We start from the raw sequence: 21,782 nt of genomic DNA, 5'->3' as shown, positions 1-21,782 counted from the left end.
CTGAGAGACAGTGGCTGGCCACCAAGGTCAACCAGTGAGCTTCATAGCCAAGTGGGGATTTGAGCCCCAATCTCCCAGGTCCTTGTCCAACACTCTTCTCCTGCCTTCACTTTAAAGAAGAACCACAGTCTCAGGTGTGGGAGACAAATGCAGCCTTCTAAGCCTCTAGTACAGTGGATGCTCAGGTTGCGAACGTGATCCATGCGGGAAGCACATTCGCAACCCGCAGTGTCCGCAACCTGCAGCACTGTGTCTGCACACACAGGTTGCGATTTGGTGCTTCTGCGCATGCGCAAGCACCAAAACCCGGAAGTAACCCGTTCCGGTACTTCTCTGTTTGGCGCTGTGCGCAACCCGAAATCGCGCATCTGTAACCCAAAGCATCTGTAACCCGAGGTATGACTGTATCTGGCCCTCGGGACTTTCCTCAGGCCACGCCCCTCGCTGACTCTGCTCCATCCCCCTCCCCTTGCGCTTTCGCCCCTCTGGGATGTGCCACTTCTGGCTTCCTTGAATGGAGAGAGACTCTGTTTGGTACAAACTTCTGAAATGGGCCTGGTTTAATTGTAGCCTACGATACCGTCGCATCTGTTACTCCGCCCATTTTTGCCTCTTGCCACGCCCCCATTGATATGCAGCCCCTGAAGGTTGCTCATGAAGGAATTCGTGGGCGTGAGCCCCCGAGACCCTCTAAGTAAAATTATCCACCACATACTTCCAGCGGAAGGAGCCCCAGAACCTCTTAACAATGAAATGTGGATGTAATTAATGGGCTCATTTGTTCTTATTACAGGTTATAAAATACAATGAATGCTGTAAAGGAAAAATTAGTATGATATAGTAGCTCGAATATTATATTAAACAGAAGATGGTTAATCCTATTTGTAATATATTGTACTTTAAAGAAATGTAATCTGAATCCTGAAATATTGTTTAGTGGGCTAATTTATATTTATACTTTCAGCAATATTACTTTTGTAACACAGTTTGGTATGGGTAATTTTTTTCTAAGTGTCAGAATCTGGAAAAAGAAAAAGAAATCAATAGAACCATCACACACCTTGAGTTGGGGGAGGGGGAGACATGCGCCCCAGGACCTTTTCAATTACACTAAACCATCATATGCTGTACCTCAGGGTGGGGGGTCCCGAACCCCTGTCCCAGATCCTTTCAAACAATTAAACTATCACATATTTCAGGACGGGAGGTGGAGGAAAGACGCGAGCTCCGGGACCTCTTAAACAATACCGCCCCACCCCCACCCCCCAAAATAATATATCTCACGTTAAGGGCAAGACGCATAATTTGAGCCCCGGAACATCTTTTCAAACGAGGAACCCTTCTCGGTAAGTGTCTCAGGTTAGGAAAGCGGGGTACAACTTTCAGCCCCGGTACCTACTGAAAAGCTCTGCAGAGTTTTCCTTTGGCAGGAGGGGGTGGGATGCGGGCACAGGTATATGTGTGGGAGAGGGGGGAGGGGGGAAGAAGCCGTTTCATCTCCTCCTCTACCACCCCGTCTCTTTCTTTCTCTCTCCCTCCCTCCCTCCTTCCCTGCTCGCAGAAGGGGCGGCCCCGGGATGCTCGGCGGCTGCCGGCGTGCGGTATATAAGAACCGCGGCGCTCCCTTCTGCCGCAGTGGCCTCTCTGGCGTGTCGCTCCGACGGCAGCGGCGCCCTCCCGGCCACCACCATGATGAGCTACGGCATGGACACGCTTTATAGCGGCCCCTCGTACCGCAAGGAGCCCAGCTTCGGCGGCGGGCGATACTCGACGGCAGCCGCGCGCTCCGCAGGCGGCAGCGGCTCGTTGGCGTCGAGCGGCTTCCACTCGCAGTCGTGGTCGCGGGGCTCGGCGGTCTCCGTCTCCAGCTACCGGCGTCTGGGGGCGTCGTCGGCGTCCGGGGCCGCGGGCGTCTTGAGCCAGCTAGGCTCGTCGACTGAGAGCCTGGAGTCGTCGCTGAACGGCGACCTGCGCGGGCGCAACGAGAAGGAGGTGCTGCAGGCGCTCAACGACCGCTTCGCCGGCTACATCGACAAGGTGCGGGCGCTGGAGGAGCAGAACCGGCAGCTGGAGGCCGAGGCGGCGGCGCTGCGGCAGCAGCAGGCCGGGCGCTCAGCCATCGGGGAGCTGTACGAGCGCGAGATCCGCGACATGCGCGGCACGCTGGTGGTGCTGAGCGCCGAGAAGGGGCAGCTGCAGCTGGAGCAGGAGCACCTGGAAGAGGATCTGGCGCACCTCAAGCAGCGCCTGGACGACGAGAGTCGGCAGCGCGAGGAGGTGGAGGCGGCCATCCGGGCGCTGGGCAAGTTCGCCGACGACTCTCAGCTAGCCAAGGGCGAACTGGAGAAGAAGCTGCAGGCGCTGCGCGAGGAGAGCCTTTTCCTGCGCCGCAGCCACGACGACGAGGTGGCCGAGCTGCTGCTCCAGATCCAAGGCAGCAGCGCTCTCCAGGTGGCCGTCGAGGCTCGCGACGCCGCAGCCCGCTCCGACGTCACCTCTGCGCTCAAGGAGATCCGCGCCCAGCTGGAGGGACACACCGTCAAGAGCTCCATCCAGTCCGAAGAATGGTTCCGAGGTGAGACTATGGACGGGGCGGGCCATCCCGGAAAGGAGGAGGGGGGCGTCAGGGAGCCTCCCGACGGTGGGATAAGAGAGCTGCGCGCGCGGAGGGGGCAGCTTTGTCCAAAGGAGGGAGAGGTCACCCCACCCGCAACCCTTCCAAGGACATGGAGAGGGCCGTCGGGGAACTACTGGAGGGCCCCCAGTAGCTGGGCTGGGCGGGGGCGGCAGTTTTGTCCAAAGGAAGGAGGAGGCGGCCACTCGGGAACCGCCCCAGGAATAGGAAGGAAGGAAGGGGACTCCGGGGAGCCACCGGAGAGCCGGCAGGGAAGTAGGGCTGCGGGGGGAGACGCCTTAGTCTAAAGGAGGTCGGTCGGAGAACCATCCTGCAGTTAGGAAGGAAGGAAGGCGTGCCGGAGAACCACCTCAGCGGCAGCAGAGGGAGAATGTGCTGTCTCCTAGCAGCCGCTTCATCAAAGGAGCGGCGAGGAATGGAGGGGGTGTCCCCGTCGCTTCATAATCCAAGAGTGGACCCAGCCCCCCCGCAACTATTTGGAAGTTTCAAAGCTGGGAGCGCGCCTTCGTCGGGAAGGGTCAGCGGATGGGGGCTGGTGGGTTTCATTAAAGGTCCCCTTTCTCCCCCGCCCCCAGATAGTAAGGGAGCAAAGAACCAGATATGATTCATTCCACTCCAGGACTATTATTTTAATAATGTACCGCCTCGTTATAGTCAAGCATAATAATATGTCATCATAATTGCAAATTAAGTAAGTAGTCGTTGTTAGGTGCGAAAAGAAGCGCTTGCAAAATTATCTGTTGATTTTTCTTCTTTTTGGATAAAGAGCCATTTCATCTTGGATATATTCAAGGGCAGGCTGCGAAATCTCGCTGTGAATCTTCACACACAAACATACCGGGCGAAACCTCTCTTTCTCTCTTCTTCTCTCCCCCCCCCCCTCACATTCGCCTCCCTCCCCATCCCTGAAATCGCGCTCCTACCCCAAGGCAAGAGGGGAACAAGTCGCATGGAGCGGAGGAATTTCCAAATGTATTTTTTTTCGGGGGGGGGTGTTGTTCTTTGCGTGCCGGGGTGGGGAGCGGCATCCCTTGACAAGACATTACTCTGCAAAAATGGAGACCTTGTCATGGAAGTCTCCACGCAAAGGAAGGCGTTGCAATGGGGGCGTGTCCCTATCTCAGTGCCCCCCCCCCCACAGTACGTCTAAATAGCTTCAACTGGGAAACCTATGATAGCAACACTTACAGGTAAAGCGAAACTCGCCCTCCCCTCCTCAAGTGAAGCAGACGAACCGCGTGGAATTGCTTGTATAATATAGGCCAATGCAGTGGACAAGATACTTCTGCGGGGGCGGGGGCGGGGATACTGGTCATCTCCCCACCCCAGCTGCTGAGATGGGGGAAGATGTCCTGCCATGGAGGTCAGGCCCGCTAGCCTAGACAGAAAAAGTTGGGAGGGGGAGAAATGTTGGGGGGAGGAGGTGGATTGTCTATTAAAGGAGTTGGGAGGTGGATGAAAGACTCTCTTTCCAGAGTCTATAGCGAGGGAAGGAAGACTCCAAAAGGGGCGGGGGGGCGGGGAGAGAATGCATTCAGGGGCTCAGGGGGTAGTGGTGAACTTTGGGGATACCTGGACTGTGAGCGCGTTGCTCCATTGCACCAATACGAGGAGGGAGGGAGACTGAGTCAGCACTGTGGACAGCGGTGGAAGGAAAGTACAGTGGTACCTCGGGTTACATACACTTCAGGTTACAGACTCCGCTAACCCAGAAATAGTACCTCGGGTTAAGAACTTTGATTCAGGATAAGAACAGAAATCGAGCGGCGGCAGCAGGAGGCCCCATTAGCTAAAGTGGTGCTTCAGGTTAATAACAGTTTCAGGTTAAGAACGGACCTCGAGAACAAATTAAGTACTTAATGCGCGGTATCACTGTATTGCGCCGTCACTCTTGGGGGACAGAGGAGGGTGTCCTTTCATTCATTTGCTGGGGGTGCAGTTTCTACAGGGGAAAAAAGATGAATCTATGCCTCTCCTTGGTGCAAAAAGCGGCTACATTCCCCCCCCCCCCCGGGGGAGAACTGAATCTGTCACCAGTCCTATCCGTACTGCAGAAGTACCTAAGAAAAAAGGGGTCGATCCGCCTTGCTGCAGAGAGTGGGGAGAGAAAATGGTGGGGGTAACCATGTGTGGGACGAGGTTGGAGGGGGGGGGGGAGACGACGCGCGCTGTGTCTGGGCGCCGCTCCGCAGTCTCTGCTGAGTCAGTCCTCTCCTCCTGCAGTAACTTGAAGCCAAAGTCAGCTGCACGCGGGGAGGGGGGCTTGTGGGGCGGAGGCGGCTGCCAGGCTGGCGCAGGGTGTCTGACTTCTCTTCTTACAGCCCCTCCCCTCCCCAGGGCCCCGATCCTCTCTCGCCGCCCCATTTCTCCTCCCCCTCTGGCCATTTCCCAGTTCCCTTGGGATCCACCCACACACCTACCTACTGAAGCGAGAGAGGCGCGCTGAAGTAGGGGCGGGGCGGGGGCGCCCCGGAAAGGCTGGTAACGTCGGGATCGGATGCAGTTGGGGCGGTCGGTGCAAGCGCTCGCGCCTCCCAAAATGATTTAGGTGGGAGGGAACCTAAGCTGTCTTACACCGAGTCAGACCATTGGTCTCTCTGTGTAGCTCAGAGGCTACCCCAGAGATCCTAGGTGGGGACATTTCTAGCCCTACCTGGAGACGCCGAGCATAGAACCTGGGACCTTCTGCATGCAAAGCAGGTGATTAACCTTTTTTCTACGACCTTCCCCCCCTAAACGGAGCCCTTTCGACTTCCAAGCACAGGCGGATTTCAGGGACTGCAGCAAAAGCAAGTTCTCAGAACCAGCCGGAAAGTTGGACAGCTCGAGTCACTGTCTCTACCACCTAGCCGCTCTTTTCCTCTCCACGCGCCCCCTGGCCATGCTAACCTGCATTCAGGGCCCCCGGGGTGTGGAGGAACGACGCTGTCCAGGGTCCTGATCCAGCAATTTTTTTCCAGGACGCTTGCGTTATCATTATGGCAGGCGCGGGCGCTGTCCGCGGTGCTGATCCTCCATTGTGCCGTTGTCGGCGGGGGTCCTGATCCCGCTGTTCGATTGATTGGTTGCATATATATCCCACCGTTTCCCCCCAAGGAGCTCAAGGCACCGTACATGGTGCTCCCCCTCTTCATTTAATCCCTGCAACAACCCTGTGAGGTAGGTTAGGCTGAGAGGCAGTGACTGGCCCAAGGCCACCCAGTGAGTTCCATGGCTGAATGCCGATTTGAACCCTGGGTTCTCAGGTCCTAGTCTGCACCACTTTAGACCGTGCAGTAGGGGTTCAATTGCTCTGTTCCTCACGAAGACTGGCGCAGAGTGTTACTAGTGGAGAGAGTCTCCGATCACAATACCGCAATTTATTCCTGGGATTGGTGAGGCGAGTCACATATAACTTCTCCCTAAATTTACCTCCTCCTTCTTAGCATTGTAAGGGACTCCGTGTTGTTGGAAGTTAGCAGGAGGGACATATTTTACTTCCTACAGATTGGGAAATCCCTGCTGTTGTTGCAGTCCAGCTTTAACAGCTCTTTTGTCTTTCCTTAGCCATTCCTGTTTGGTAGCCACCAGCAATACCCTCCTCCTTTCATAAAGGCTGGCAGAAGCCTGGAGGGCAGCTGCAGGAATGTGATCCAAATATCTAAGCTGGTTTTCCCACAGGCATCTGGGTGGCAGCTGTGAGAACAAGATAGTAGATTGGATGGGCCATTTGCCTGCTCCAACAGCCAAACTCTGTTTATGTTATTGTGAGGAAATGAAAAGCCTAGCTTATGGTGGCATCAGGTTATTATTATTTATTAAATTAAATGTTTCACATAGCACTTTCATTGTGCAAAAAGCAGCATATCTCTTTCCCTTGGGGGTGCAAACTGCACCCCCCCAGCTTCTAGAATTATCTGTTCCACAAACCCTTTTAAAGTATGTTGCTTGACAGCTCTACAGCATGCCTGCATTGTGAAAATGGCACAGGCTTAAGAGTGAGTGGGATGTGACCTAATGGCTCTATTATAGTCCTGTCAGGCAGGTTCCCGTACTTCAGATGAGATCGTCAGGTTGGCCCCGCAACCTAAAGGGAACCACCCACAGAAAGTAATTGAGACAGGTCAATTCTAACACACACACACACACACCTTGCTCACAATACGAGGGGCTAAAAGGACGGCTCTTCTCCCCAATGCCCTATTGTATGGTCATTTGTAGAGGCTTTTTGAGTCCATTTTCACTACTGATTTTGGCTCCTGCGTTTATTCTAGAATGAAACCATCCAGACATCATAACATATTGCCACATCCTTAATTTCCCAATGGAGTAGTTAGTGATGGTCACTAAGCGAAAATGTCACCACCCACATACAAGAGGCAGGTTATTGGCAAATGTGGGGGAGATATGAGACTTGCAGGAATAAAAAAAAGAGAAAGGAAAGAGGTCTTTAAGTCCCCCAAATGCAGGGGGGGGGGGCATGACTGTTTGATCATGTACAGACAGAGTTTGTGAGGGCTGTCTTTATGGCTATGTTTATTTAATCTATTTATATCTTGCCTTTTTACAAAAAACATTGCAACCTTTTAAAACATTATTAAAAAACACAGTATAAGAACAAACCAGCTAAAAGCAATAATTAAAATACACCAGAACAGATTTAGAACCTGCAGTTAAGATTCATTTCCCTCTGACCATAGCCCAGTGATCAGCATCGTCTGCACCTTAGTTTTCAAAGGCGTGTCTGAATAAGAAGGTCTTAGGCTGTCAGCAGAAATATGACAAAGAGGAAGCCAGTCTAACCTCTCCTTGGGAAGAAATGCTGCTGTGTGGGAGCAGCCGCAGAAGGGGCTCTCTTGTAGATAACCACCTGCCGTGATTCAGATGCCAGTGGGATTGAGAGAAGTTCTAATTTGGCAGCACAACTGCAATAGTGACTGATGGTAAACTAATCCCCCTGCCCCCTGCCCTAGGCTTCCTGTCCTTGATCCCAGAAGTTGCTATGCTCTCCCCCAAAAGAGTGCTGTGGCAGAGGCCTTTCCTAAACAAGAATGGCTGCCTTCAGGCCCAGACATCACCAAGGCCAGCCTATCCAGCAAAGTGTGTTGAGGTTGTTGAGACCAGCTCTCCCTTTCTGAGAGGGGCACCTCCTATCTGGAGGTCTGGAGTGGGGTTGTGTGAGCTTTGAAGGTGTAGATAAGTGAGGGCAAGTGTCAGCTAATCTGTGTCTTCTAAGGCTGTTACTCTTCAGACACAGTACAGTCTCTCCACCAAGAAGGGGGAGATTTGAAGTCTCAAAAGACAATGTTGATTCTCTCTCTCTCTCTCTCTCTCTCTCTCTCTCTCTCACACACACACACACAGAGAGAGAGAGAGAGAGAGAGACAGAGAGAGAATCAACATTGTCTTTTGAGGCTCTTTGTGCTCCCTATAATACTGAGTTCAGGTGGTTGAGTGTCGACAGGATTTCAGCTCAAATTTGGCCAATGAGAAATATATAGCCATGCTTTGGTGAATCCTGAAGTCCACAGTACCGTAGTACAAAATACTTGCAGAAAAATTAAATTAAAGGACTTCCTCCCCGCCCCCCAAAAAACCCCAACAACCAGCAGCCAAAACCAGCAGCCCCAGGAACTACGGAATAATGAATGTCAATTGGTGATGGAACAGGCAGAAAACCAGGAAAGAGGGGCAGGGGAGAAAATAACTGGTTTGCTTGAGCCTTTTAGAGTAGGGTAGGCTGGAAATCTGAAAAGGAGCACTCTTAACCAAGGGTGGGGAGACACTGCAAAATTTTGTTGCGGATCCCACGAGCTCAGTTGTGTATGCAGATGGTTTGAATAAGCATCTCAAGCAGCAGCATGGGCCATGCTCTGGGTCAGAGGGAGGTGGGGCAGGGAGTTGATTCTGCAACTCTAGAAAGTAATCTCTGTAGATGGCTGGTCCTTCTCCTCGCTTGGAGAGACTGAGCACCACCACCTCCAAACCAGAATGTGTCCTCCTCAGCACCAACCGTTTAAATCATAATTCCTATGCAGTTCTTAAAAGACCAGGTGTTTTGCAATATCAGCGTTCATCTGCACACTAACCCTGAAAGGTAGGTCATCATCACCCACATTCTATAAATGGGGCTCTGGGGAGGCAGGCACAGGAGCTAGATTCTAATCACAGCCTTATTTTCATATATATATATATATATATATATATATATATATATATATATATATGGACGCGGGTGGTGCTGTGGGTAAAACCTCAGCACCTAGGACTTGCCGATCGCATGGTCAGTGGATCGAATCCCCGCGGCGGGGTGCGCTCCCGTCGTTCGGTCCCAGCGCCTGCCAACCTAGCAGTTCGAAAGCACCCCCGGGTGCAAGTAGATAAATAGGGACCGCTTACCAGCGGGAAGGTAAACGGCGTTCCGTGTGCTGCGCTGGCTCACCAGATGCAGCTTCGTCACGCTGGCCACGTGACCCGGAAGTGTCTGCAGACAGCGCTGGCTCCCGGCCTCTAGAGTGAGATGAGCGCACAACCCTAGAGCCTGTATATATTTGATTTTGGCACATGTTTTCCAAACATAACATCTCATCTTATACAATATAACAAACCTTTAGCTATCACAGCCTAGGTCTTCTGTCAACTTCGATATTAATGGTTTTCTAACTTTCTTTCTGATTTTGCATTTTATTTTAATAGTTATTGCTATAAAATCCAAATCCTAAATAAACCCTTTCTTGGTCCTTTTTCACAATAATTCATATAGTTCTCCTTACAAAACTTCTTGCAATCCTACAAAGCACAGCCTTATTTTCAAGATGCAGGAAAATCTGTTAGTCTATGTTAGTTTCCATTGCTTAGGATGCGTTCATTTATGGCCATGAAGACACAGGTGTTTCCTTCTCCCCACCCTTTGTTTCTGATATCCCTTAAACCAAACAGCCTTTTTCTGAGCTACCTCATCTATTTTTTGCTCTTCGTACCCACCACTTGCCCATATCATTTTTCTATGGTCCCCTAGCTGGAAATGCTCCTGGGAAAAGTTTATTCTATGGCGGCCATAGCTCAGAGGGGAACAGTCCTCGCTCAGTTGCAGATCATCTGCTTTGCATGCAGAAGGTCCCAGATTCAATCCCTGGCATCCCCGAGTGATTTTAGGAAAGACTCCTGTCTGAAGCCCTGGAGAGCTGCTGCCGATCAGTGCAGACAATACTGAAGTAGATGGACCAACAATTGGGCTCAGTATTAAGCAGTTTCTTATGTTCCTCTATGTATTCAGAGGTTAAATGCCTTTGAATGCAGAGCTGCCCTGAGCAGTTATGACATTTCCCAGCCACTGTTATGTGTGTCTGTGTGTGTGTGTCGAGACATCCTGCATTTATCTCAATCCCTTTAAAAACATTCCTAAATCAGAGGCTGTTATCCTGCCTTCTGGAGAGGAGTGTCATATGTTGACTACACATTAGAGAGGCAGTGTGGTTCAGTGGTTAAAGTGCCAGGCTTAGGACCTGGGAGGCCAGGGCTCAAATTCTCACCCAGCCATGAAGCTCACTGGGGGACGGGGACGGGGGGGGGAGAGAATGCCATACATGCCACTTTGAGCTCCTTTGAGAAAAAAGTGCAATAAAATAAAATAAATACATATTTTTGCACCATGGAGAATACAGCATTCGTTTAGGCTCCATTCCATTTGCCACCTTTACTGCTGCTGATCCTCTCTGGAAAATCAGAAGTACAAACACATTAAGGTTTGTTTTTCGGGATGCTGCAGTCAGCAATATGTGAACGCTGCGCGAGCCCTTCTGAAAGAGACAAATGATGTATGAGCAGAGATCAGAAGAGCTCACAGCTACTTAACAATAGCATTCAACTGATTTGGGTTTTGTTTTTTAAGCTGCGTTTTTTCTTTTTTAATTTTAGCAGATCATTCATGAACCCAGTTAAAAGGAAAAACCCTTCACCATCATCGCAGCACGGGTGACTGGAAAGCAGAGAGCGAGAAAGGGCTCACATTCATTCTCTGCTTCCATCTGCCTGCATATGTGGCAAGGCAGTAACATGAAGTATTATCCCTCCACAGGATGCCACCTGAAAATCCAAATTCCCCTGCCCTTCCCCTTGCATCTGGGAGCTATGAAACCCCTGCTGAATCTAGTGGGTGATCAGGATCAAACCCTCCTTTATATCCAAGGCTGTATACCTTATAGCTTACGATGCTGGAAACAACACACAGCAAGCCGGCAGCTTAAATAATACAAAACACAGACAAGAAGTACATATAAAAATCAGTTTTGTGGTTTTTTTGTAGAGGGCATATTGAGGCAAGACTATACAGTGGTGTAGCGTGGGGGGTGCAGGGGGGGCCGGCCGCACCGGGCGCAACACCTGGGGGTTAGGGTTAGGGGGTGCAAATCCACGGGTTAGGGGGCACAAATCCACGGGTTAGGGGGTGCAAATTACTTGCCTTGCCCCGGGTGCTGACAACCCACGCTACGCCACTGAGACTATATACATTTGGGAGCAAGATTCATTCCACTTTTAAACCTGAACAGCCTTAAACGAGTGCAAAACCAGTATATTGTATTTTTAAAAAATCCGTTCAGAATGTTTTAATAATGCACAGTTCATCCCCCCCCCCTCCGGAACTTGCCTAGTTCCGGATGATGACGCTGAATCATCTTGCAGATCCCAGCAGAGGGGGCTGGGCTGCCCTTTCGTCTCAGGAAGCGAAGTGATGGAGGCTTGGAGGTTTCCATCAGGGGCTGGCCAAAGCGGCTGAATTGTCTTAAGCCCGTTATTAACCCTTCCTCCTCTCTTTCCCCCATCGCTCCGCAGCTGTGCTAGCTAGGGCTGCTGGGATCTGTAGTCCAAAAGAGCTGGAGGGGGTTGGGGCAAGCGGGCCGGCATTGCAGTAGTGGGCGAGGCCAGTGGCAAAAGTGGGCGGAGCAACAGGCTTCACTGCCGCCTGGGTACCATAGGCTACATTTAAGCTGCATTCAGAGCTGCCTACGGGCGTCTCTCTCTAGCCAGAGAAGTAGGAGGCACGACCACAAGAAAACAAGTGGCCCCATCTAATCCAGCATTCTCACAGTGGCCACGCAGATGTCCCAAAGGGAAGCCGGGAAGCAGGACCACAGAACAAGAGCCTTCTCCCCTCCTGTGGTTTCCAGGAACTGGTGTTCAGTAGCAGTGCTGCCCTCCAACCAGTGTCATATTTACATATAAGCTAAACAATTTTTAGCTTAAGGCCCTACTCTCTTGGAGCCCTCTCCAAAATCAAAGAATCATAGAGTTGGAAGAGACCACAAGGGCCATCGAGTCCAACCCCCTGCCAAGCAGGAAACACCATCAGAGCACTCCTGACATATGGTTGTCAAGCCTCTGCTTAAAGACCCCCAAAGAAGGAGACTCCACCACACTCCTTGGCAGCAAATTCCACTGTCGAACAGCTCTTACTGTCAGGAAGTTCTTCCTAATGTTTAGGTGGAATCTTCTTTCTTGTAGTTTGGATTCATTGCTCCATGTCCGCTTCTCTGGAGCAGCAGAAAACAACCTTTCTCCCTCATCTATGTGACATCCTTTTATATATTTGAACATAGCTATCATATCACCCCTTAACCTCCTCTTCTCCAGGCTAAACATGCCCAGCTCAAAGGGAAAAAACTGGGTGTACGCTTCCAAAATATAAGATAAAAAACCAATAAAATAAAACCTACATACAGCAACAGTGTTTTGTGTTGTGTAAGTGATGGGCCCTGCCTGCTAGCCTGCTCTCTAAAATATCACTGGTGTGCTCATTTCTATATACAGTGTGACCTCGGGTTACATACGCTTCAGGTTACAGACTCTGCTAACCCAGAAATCGTACCTCGGGTTAAGAACTTTGCTTCAGGATGAGAACAGAAATCGTGCTCCGGCGGCACAGCGGCAGCGAGAGGCCCCATTAGCTAAAGTGGTGCTTCAGGTTAAGAACAGTTTCAGGTTAAGAACGGACCTCCGGAACGAATTAAGTACGTAACCAGAAGTACCACTGTATCTATAATTTTCTCCTCATCTTCCTCCCTGCTGAGATCTACAAGGAACAACATTGAGACTTAAGGAGGGAGAAGTTGGTACTTAACCCGAGGTACCACTGTATAGGGTGCCAACATTCTGCATGGACTGGTAGCATGGTAACATGTGCAAATGGCTTTCGATACCTATCAGGTCCATAAATTACCATATAGCATATATTCAACTCAACACAAAAAACAGTGACAATTTGTTGTTGACAAAGGACAGCTGGACATATAAAGGACGCCATTACCTTCAGCAGCTTAGGGCTTCATCAAACCTAAATCCAGCCCTGCTTCCAACCGTGGAGGCAAAGTGCAGCCATCATGTCTAGCAGCCATTGATAGCTTGGTCCTCAATGAATTAGTCCAGACTATGAACTCGTCCAATCACATTTCAGGGGCACATTCCAGTATGGCAAAATCACTAAGTAAAGGGATAGCAGAGAGCCTGAGGTCTGTCACATGGGAATGGACACAGCATGTGGAGAGTCCCAAAGGCCATATCGAGAGCCCTGGAAGGGGCCCAGAATTTGGCCCCTGGGACTGGAGTTCACTCCTGTTTTGGACCATTGTGGATGGAGTAGGAATGGCCTGTACTCTGCAATCTTTCCTTGACGATATATTTTGGCATGCTTTGCGACTGGATAGATGCTTTTTCTTTTTCTTTCCCCCCAATAATATTTATTGACTTTCATACAAACACATAACTTCAATAAAACAAAAATAAGAAAAACAACAATAAAAGAAAAGAGAAAGAAATAAAATATTACAAACCTCACAAATAATACCCAAGAATACCACCACATACACAAATACAATAAAACATAATTAATTAATTTAACTTCCAACTTCATAAACATATTATATGACTTCCTCTAATCTCTTCCATCTGAATTTCCTTGTAACTGAATGTAGCAGTTTCCAATATCATTATTCCAAAAAACAATATTCCGGTTATAATCAAATTTCCTAACTTTTCTTATCGTTCTGTTTCTCATTTATTTATTTAATCCTAGGCCTAATTAGTTCTTTCAAGTAGTCACAAATCTTTAATATTACAATATTTATTCAAATAGTCTTTAAATTTCTTCCAGTCTTCTTGATATTCCTCTTCTTTCTGGTCGTGGAGTCTCCCAGTGAGATCAGCCAGCTCCATAAAGTCCATTATCTTCATCTGCCAATGACTGGATATATGCTTTTTCTCCTTTCCCTTCCCCATGTTACAGTGAGGCTGGACAAGCTGTCAGAAGCGGCCAAGGTGAATACCGATGCCATCCGTACAGCACAGGAGGAGATTTCCGAATACCGCCATCAGCTCCAGTCCAAAACCACCGAGCTCGAAGCTCTCAAGGGGACAAAGGAATCCCTGGAGAGGCAGAGGGCCGACATTGAAGACCGCCATCATGTTGATGTCCTCTCCTATCAGGTAATGTGTGGGCCAATGGCAGCTGCCTACTACAGACTCCCCCAACCAGGTGCCCTTCAAATATCAGGTCTCATCCGCCCCCTATGTGGGACAGCCAATGGGGAGGAAGGCTGGGGCCATAGTCCAGTGATATCTGGGTTCACCACCTGGATTTAAATCCACCAGTCTTAGCTGTATAACCCAAGGGTAGCCCAGGATAAGCCAAGCTCTCTTAGGCTGAAGACAGACAAGAATGTTTTAGAAAAGAAGTGTTGAAGCTTCTCCCACTGACAGCACTGAAGGAAGATCTAGCTACCACCCTTATCAACCACTGTCTGTGGATTGAAGAGGGTGTCATCTTGTTTTCTGCCCCATGCAGAAAAATGGGTGATAGTCAATGGCAGTCCTCCTCAGAGCAGAGCGGTTGGAGTTAATAGGCATGGGTAACTTTGGTTTGATAATTTCAATGCATCTACTCTGAGTAGGGCTTAGGTGTAGTTTGTTAAGAACTCTTAGCATCCTTAGGAGTCCCCTGTTTCCCTCTCAGAACTGCAGTTTCCCAAGCAATTTAATAATGAATCCCTCTTCACTGGGAACTCTGGGAATTGTTGTTCTGAGAGTGGAATACGGGTCTCTCCCAGCAACTCTCAGCGCTCTTAACAAACCATACTTTCCAAGATTCTTTGGGGGAAGCCATGACTGTATAAAGTGGTAAAATACTGTGTCTAGATGAGACCTAAGGCATACAGCTAAAAACAAAAAACAGACCTTCGGTGGATCTACACACGGGGGGGAAAACACTATTAAAAAGTTAGAAATGAAATCATTATAAAATAAGAAAAAAACACTATGTTAAAAAACGCATAGATTTTTTTTTTACTCTCCGGAGCCATCCCGTGTTGCATGTTTATAACGCATTCAAAATGTTGGTTGTTGGTTTTTTTTACTAATGTAGCTGAGTCCCTTGTCTGGTTGGCTTGAAGACAACCTCCCTCCCTTATACACACATGCAGATAAACACCAAACAAAAAATGTTCCACAAAGCAACATTATTATTACAGTGGTACCTCGGGTTACGTACTTAATTTGTTCCGGAGGCCCGTTCTTAACCTGAAACTGTTCTTAACCTGAGGGGTTACCACTTTAGCTAATGGGGCCTCCTGATACTGCTGCACCACCGTGGTGCGATTTCTGTTCTCATCCTGAGGTAAAGTTCTTAACCTGAGGTACTACGTACTTCCAGGTTAGTGGAGTCTGTAACCCGAAGTGTTTGTAACCTGAGGTGTTTGTAACCCGAGGTACCACTGTAGTGGTGTTTTGTTGATGTTCCTAACCAAAATGTTTAGGGCTATGCATCCCCCCAGGAAAAAAGCACTGGTTATCGTTATTGTCGTATTACAATTGGAGTGTGTGCCTTTACAACTAAGCTCTAATTGGTGTGTCTCAGGCCCCTGCCAGTGGCAGTTAATGCCCATTGGGGCTGCTTGGGCAGAAGGCAGGGAGCCCAACACTAGGGGGCGCCAGAGCTGATGGCAGCAGAGCTGATGTCTCCGTCCTCCTCCTAGCTGAGTTCTACAAGGGGCAACAATGAGATGAAAGAGGAGGAAGCTGGCAGCCGGGGTCACTTCCTTGGAGTCGTAAGAAGGAAGGCTGGTGGTGGGCTGGCTGAGGGCAGGCAGAGGTTGGTGGCACCTCTGACCAGTCTCTGATGCCTTCCAGTAACTAGCAAAGTAGATCCCAGAAGCCTGAAATCTGCCTGCATTTGATCTAGCCAAAACCCAAGCACTTTCAAGCCCCATTCAGTTCAATAGGAGGGCTAAGCATGCACCGAAACGAGTGCAGTCCCGCTTGAACTGCATCCAGGTCAAAGATGTTGAAGTCGTAAGGGGGAGAAAGAGATTTCACTCTTAAATATTCTTTCTTCCTGTGTGTGTGTGTGTGTGTGTGTGTGTATTTAATTATTTAAAGGTAGTTTTAAGCCACCCTTCACCACAAAAGTAATCCCAGCGCAGTAAAAGGATTGAAACCACAAATACCAATTGCAAATAATAGAAACCCAAGAGCAGATAAAAGAAACAAGCAAACTGCTGCAGAAGCACTAACAGCAACGTGTCAAGCATAAATATCCTGTGGCAGCCTGTAGTACTGAAAACTCATTAAGGGTGGGCACCTGCCGCTTTTGGGGAGTGTGGTGTAGTGGTTAGAGTGTTGGACTAGGACCTGGGAGACCAGGGTTCATGAGGAAACTGACTGGGTGTCCTTGGGCCAGTGGCTGCTTCTGAGCCTAGCCTACCTCTCAGGGTCGTCGTGGGGGATTAAATGGGGGACAGGGGTGAACCAGAAACACCACCTTGAGCTCCTTGGGGGGGGGGGGGGAAGGTGGCATTTAATCACAGTCAATGAACAAAACAAATAATAGGACGGAAGAGCAGCATGGAGCCTCAGATCTCAACTCTGGCAGGGGGGGGGGGAAATCCCCGAGGATTTGCTGCCAGCCACAAGGACCATTGCAGTCCCAGACGTGCGCTTGATAATAGACACACTAGATGAAACACCTCTGATGTTTCGGTACAGCTGTCCTGTGCCACTATTAAGCCCCGCTTACTATCGTGTCTGGGGCGCGGGTGGCGCTGTGGGTTAAACCACAGAGCCTAGGGCTTGCCGATCAGAAGGTCGGCAGTTTGAATCCCCGCGACGGGGTGAGCTCCCGTTGCTCGGTCCCTGCTCCTGCCAACCTAGCAGTTCAAAAGCATGTCAAAGTGCAAGTAGATAAATAGGTACCGCTCCAGCGGGAAGGTAAACAGTGTTTCCGTGCGCTGCTCTGGTTCACCAGAAGCGGCTTAGTCATGCTGGTCACATGACCCAGAAGCTGTACGCCGGCTCCCTCAGCCAGTAAAGCGAGATGAGCACCACAACCCCAGAGTCGGTCACAACTGGACCTAATGGTCAGGGGTCCCTTTACCTTTACCTTTACCTTTACTATCGTGTCACATCTTGCTTGTGGCCCTCTCACAGGACTGTTGTGAGTAGGGGGAAGAGCCATATGTACTTTTCCTTCCATTCCTGGGATGCAAATGCAATAAATCCAAACAAAAATAACAATAAGTAAATGGGCTCAGCATTTTTTTTTAATAATAATCATTTCCCACATTCTCTTCAAATCTTTATATGTCTTTCCCCAGGCCTTTTAAATAATTTTACACTGCTACTACATATGGTAGCCTCTTCTACTTTTTGCCCTCCTTTCCTGTTTCTTCTCTATCTCAGTCAAAGGCTTTGACTGTGAAAGAGCGAAACAACTTCATGCTGATTGGGCAGATCTAGGATGCCGGTGGCTACAAAAATAGCAATAGGTCTTCGATTCCTCCATGACCCTGGACCTGACCAGTACCCCACACTGGTCACTGTGCCCCTTCAGCATCAGTCACCTTACACTCTGCCTAGTGCTAGGGCCAGCTTCGACCCTGCCGTTCACTCATTGGCCCCCTGAAGATGATCCCCACACTACTCTGCCTCTCTTTCATAGGAGAGCATCGCCCAGCTGGACAATGAACTGAGGAATACCAAGTGGGAGATGGCCGCCCAGCTGAGGGAATACCAAGACTTGCTGAATGTCAAGATGGCTCTGGATATAGAGATTGCAGCTTACAGGTAAGTGTCGCTTCATATCCCTACTCTGACAGGCTCACAGGCGTAAGCCCTTCCTCCTGCAGACACGGCATCATTTCCTTTCATGCTGTCATGCACAGGCGCATCCCTGTGCATGCCCAGCCTTGTTTTCTTCACCTCGGTCCTTCAATTCCACTCCTCCACAACCCTTTATTTCCTTGGGTTTATTTATTTATTAAAATATATATATTTCATTTTAAAATGTATACCCTGCTTTTCACCATTTAGCATATAAGGATTTTTTTTTTAATGTACAAGATTTAAAACAAATGAAATCTCCAACATGTAAAAACTTCAGAAATTTATAAAGTCTCAGAAATTTAAACAAAGAACACCTGAAATATTTTAAAACATTGGAGGAACACTTGGGACACAAAAGCCTCCTGGAATAAAATGGTTTTAATCAGGCACCTGAAACTCAGCAGGGAGATTTCCTATGCCTGACTTCTAGTGGGAGGGAGTTCCACAGAGTTGGGCCCACACAACTGAAGGTGCAGCTTTGTGTTGAGATGAGTTGTGCTTCTGGTCCCTGGGAGATCATTAACATTGCTTCCCTGGGTGAGTTTTTAATTAAAACTGTGGAGTGTCTATTTAGACATAGATCTAGCCATTATTTTCCAGGCACTTTCCCGGCAATGAGGCCAAGGGAATATACATTATGCACCAGCCAAAGTAAAACAAATAGATACTGGCCAACTTCACACCATACATTCAAAGCTCTATGGTACCACTTTAAACATGGCTTCCCCCGAAGTATTCTGGGAGCAGTAGTTCAGTAAGGCTGCTGAGATTTGTTAGGAGCCCCTTATTTCCCTTCCCAGAGCTACAATTCTCAGAGTGGTTTAACAATCAATCCCTCTTGCCAGGGAACTCTGGGAACTTTAGCTCTGGGAGGGGAATATAGGGGTCTTCTAACAACTCTCAGCACCCTTACTGAACTACTGCTCCCAGAATCCTTTGGGGGGAGCCATGACTATTTAAAGTGATATCATAGAGCTATAAATGTACAGTGTGGATGTGGCCATTGCTGTATGCCCTCCTGGTTTTCTGCATGGCGATTGGTACTCACAGCCAATTGGTTTAGCAGACTCTGACTTCTTTTGATTTCTCCCACACACCTTTTTTTGGAAACAGGAAGCTCCTGGAAGGCGAGGAATGCCGCATGGGAGCTGGGCTGGGCCTCTTTCCTTTCCCTGAATCCGTCCCCAAAGGCCCCAGCATTTCCACCCACATCAAGTTCAAGAGTGAGGAGAAGATCAAAGTGGTGGAGAAGTCTGAGAAGGAGACGGTGATTGTGGAGGAGCAGACTGAGGAAGTTCAAGTGACTGAAGAAGTCACGGAGGAAGAGGGAGGTGAGAAAAAGGAAGAGGAGGAGGAGGGAGAGGGAGAGGGAGAGGGAGAAGAGGAAGGAGAGGAGGGAGGAGAGGAAGAAGGAGATGCAAAAGAGGAAGAGGAACAGGGAGAATCTGAAGGAGGAGAGGGTGCTGAAGAAGAAGAAGAAGAGGGAGAGACAAAAGAGAAGGAATCTCCATCAGCAGAAGACGCTCCAGAAAAAGCACCAACACCTCCAGAAAAAGAGGTCAAATCTCCAGACAAGATTCAGTTGCCAGTGAAGGATGATGCCAAATCTCCAGCTCCTAAGTCTCCAGCTCCCAAATCTCCTGCTCCCAAGTCTCCAGCTCCCAAATCTCCAGCTCCCAAGTCTCCAGCTCCCAAATCTCCAGCTTCCAAGTCTCCAGCAGTTGCCTCCCCGACGCAAGAGGAATCCAAATCCCCGGCCAAAGTGAAGTCTCCAACAAAGGAAGAGGCCAAGGCTCAGGCAACAAAATCTCCCGAAAAGCCCGCATCCCCTACCAAAGAAGACTCCAAGTCTCCAGCAAAAGCTCCATCTCCCACCAAGGAGGAGAGCAAGTCTCCAGATAAGGTCAAGTCTCCGGCAAAGTCTCCGGCAGCAAAATCTCCGGAGAAAGGGGCCACCCCGACAAAGGAGGAGTCCAAATCTCCAGGGAAGGTCAAATCCCCCACAAAGGAGGAGGTGAAGTCCCCAGAGAAAGCCAAGACCCCGCCGAAGGCCAAGTCACCTGAGAAGGAGAAGCCCCCACCGAAGGAACCAGCCAAGCCACCTGCGAAGGAGGCCAAGGCCCCCGCAAAAGAGGAGGAGAAAGCTCAGGTGAAGCCAAAAGCAGAGGAGAAGAAAGAGAGCAAGAAAGAAGAGGAGCCCAAGAAGGAGAGCCCGGCCAAGGATGTGCCAAAACAGGAAGCCAAGGTGGAGGAGAAGAAGGGGAAGGAGGAAGACCAGAAGAAAGCCACCAGGCCAGAGAAGGAGGAGGCACCTTCCAAGGCAGAGGATAAGGTGAAGGAAAAGGAGCCCACCAAGGCGGCAGCGAAGGCCAAGCCGGAGGCAGAGAAGGAAGCGGAGAAAGCCAGCAAGAAGGAGCCCGAGCCAAAGGCTCCGGCCAAAGAAGCGAAGGCCAAGGAGCCAAGCAAGCCGGCCGAGAAGGAGGCCGAGAAACCCAAGGTGGAAGAGAAGAAAGAGGAACCCAAGAAGGAGAAAGCAGAGCCCAAGAAGGAGCCGGAGGAGAAGCCCAAAGCCGAAGCCAAGCCCAAAGAACCAGCCAAGGCGGAGGTCAAGGAGACCCCCAAGGCTGAGCCGGCAAAGGAGCCGGCCAAAGCCACCAAGCCCAAGGCTGAGAAAGTGGAGAAGTCGTCCAGCACTGACCCCAAAGACAGCAAAGCCGCAGAGAAGGCGTCCCCGGCAGAGGAGAAAGCAAAGAAGAGCGAGAAGTGAGAGGGAGGAAGCTGGAGGCACCGGCGGATGTCGGAGGAGCTGTTCAAGGGCCCTCGCTGCCTCAGGACGGGCTCCTTTTTTTGCCCTTTCGAAGGCTGGACCTTTTCTGCTTAGGCGAGTGGTGACTCTCGCTCACCCGCCGAGGCATGGAGCTCACGTTAGCAATATGTTTATGTGAAAGAAAAATAAACAAGACACCCCAAATAAGCAATGAACCGAGCCGCCGCCACCCCCCAGAAAAAGGTGGTTCAATAATGTTATGATAGCTTCCGTAGCAGAATGTGATATACGCAGAATGCCACATTTAAACACTTGAATTTATTTAAGGAACGGGGAGAGGGAGGAGGGGAGGGGAATATCCAGAGCAAAACTTGACTGCCCTTTTCAAATAAGTGCATTTATTTCCAAGTATGGGCAACGATGGGTCGAATGCAATAAATGAATGTATGCAGTTAGTGCTGGGATTTATGCTTTGGGAGATGTATAGTAGGCTAGAGAATTCCAAAACGATCTAGAAAAAAAATGCCTTGTCTTCATTTTCACACTGTCGAGAGCTTCATCCGTAGCTGGTCTCAGGAGGAAGGTCATTCAGGGCGCGTTTTATACCGGAAACCTAAACGGGTTTCAAATCTGGTTCCATTGCTTCGGTTCCTCGCTTCCATTCTTAAGGGACCCTGGGAAATGCAAGTTTACCATGGATACCGAAAAGGGATTTCTCAGCAGAATCCCTTTGCAGGGGAACAGCAGTCCCCGATGTTTTCTGGGAGGGAGCCAGGCCGGTCAAATCCGGTTGAAAACCTGGCTTAGGTTTGACGTATAGATGTGCCCTCTGTCGTTAAAAAACAAAAAAAAAACATGCACACACATGCACACACTCACCCACTGGAAAAAAGAAGTGCACTACAGCAAGTCAAACGTTCACTTCCAGTTGCTTCTGTGCAATAAAAGCAAACGAAAATGCTTACAAAGAGCTGACTCTCTCCTCTGTGTCGTGGTCTCCTTTCTGGGGTGTCAAGAGGGAAGGTTTGGCAGGTGGAGCTCAGTGGTAAATGATGTGCTTTGCATGCAGAAGGTCCTCATTTCAGTCCCCCAGCATCACTACTGAAAAGGATCAGGAAGTAATGGCAAAGATCCTGGGGAGTCATTGCCGGAGTGAAATCCTGGGCTCAATGAGCAATTATTATTATTATTATTATTATTATTATTATTATTATTATTATTATTATTATTTGTGGTACACTGGTTTGACACCGT

General features: G+C 49.4%; 1 protein-coding gene across 1 annotated transcript; it reads left to right on the top strand.

The window, feature by feature from the left end:
- Window positions 1-1,538: 1,538 nt before the first annotated feature.
- NEFH (neurofilament heavy chain) lies at window positions 1,539-21,508 on the top strand. The gene is made up of 4 exons (XM_083717082.1): window positions 1,539-2,575; window positions 13,893-14,092; window positions 17,598-17,722; window positions 18,875-21,508. The coding sequence occupies exons 1-4, from the start codon at window positions 1,690-1,692 to the stop codon at window positions 20,526-20,528; spliced, it is 2,865 nt and encodes a 954-aa protein (XP_083573208.1). The 5' UTR covers window positions 1,539-1,689; the 3' UTR covers window positions 20,529-21,508.
- The last annotated feature ends 274 nt before the right edge of the window (window positions 21,509-21,782 follow it).

This window comes from Podarcis gaigeae, assembly GCF_964106915.1.
Source record: "Podarcis gaigeae genome assembly, chromosome: 16".
NCBI lineage: Eukaryota > Metazoa > Chordata > Lepidosauria > Squamata > Lacertidae > Podarcis > Podarcis gaigeae.
Note: the sequence above shows the minus strand (reverse complement) of the source record. Positions and strands in the feature narration are given on the sequence as shown.

Excerpts from the sequence above, each read along its gene's own strand:
- NEFH (XM_083717082.1), top strand. The coding sequence starts at position 1,690 with ATGATGAGCTACGGCATGGACACGCTTTATAGCGGCCCCTCGTACCGC. Across the intron at positions 14,093-17,597 it reads TTGATGTCCTCTCCTATCAG|GAGAGCATCGCCCAGCTGGA; the intron begins GTAATGTGTGGG and ends TCTCTTTCATAG. Across the intron at positions 17,723-18,874 it reads ATAGAGATTGCAGCTTACAG|GAAGCTCCTGGAAGGCGAGG; the intron begins GTAAGTGTCGCT and ends TTTTGGAAACAG.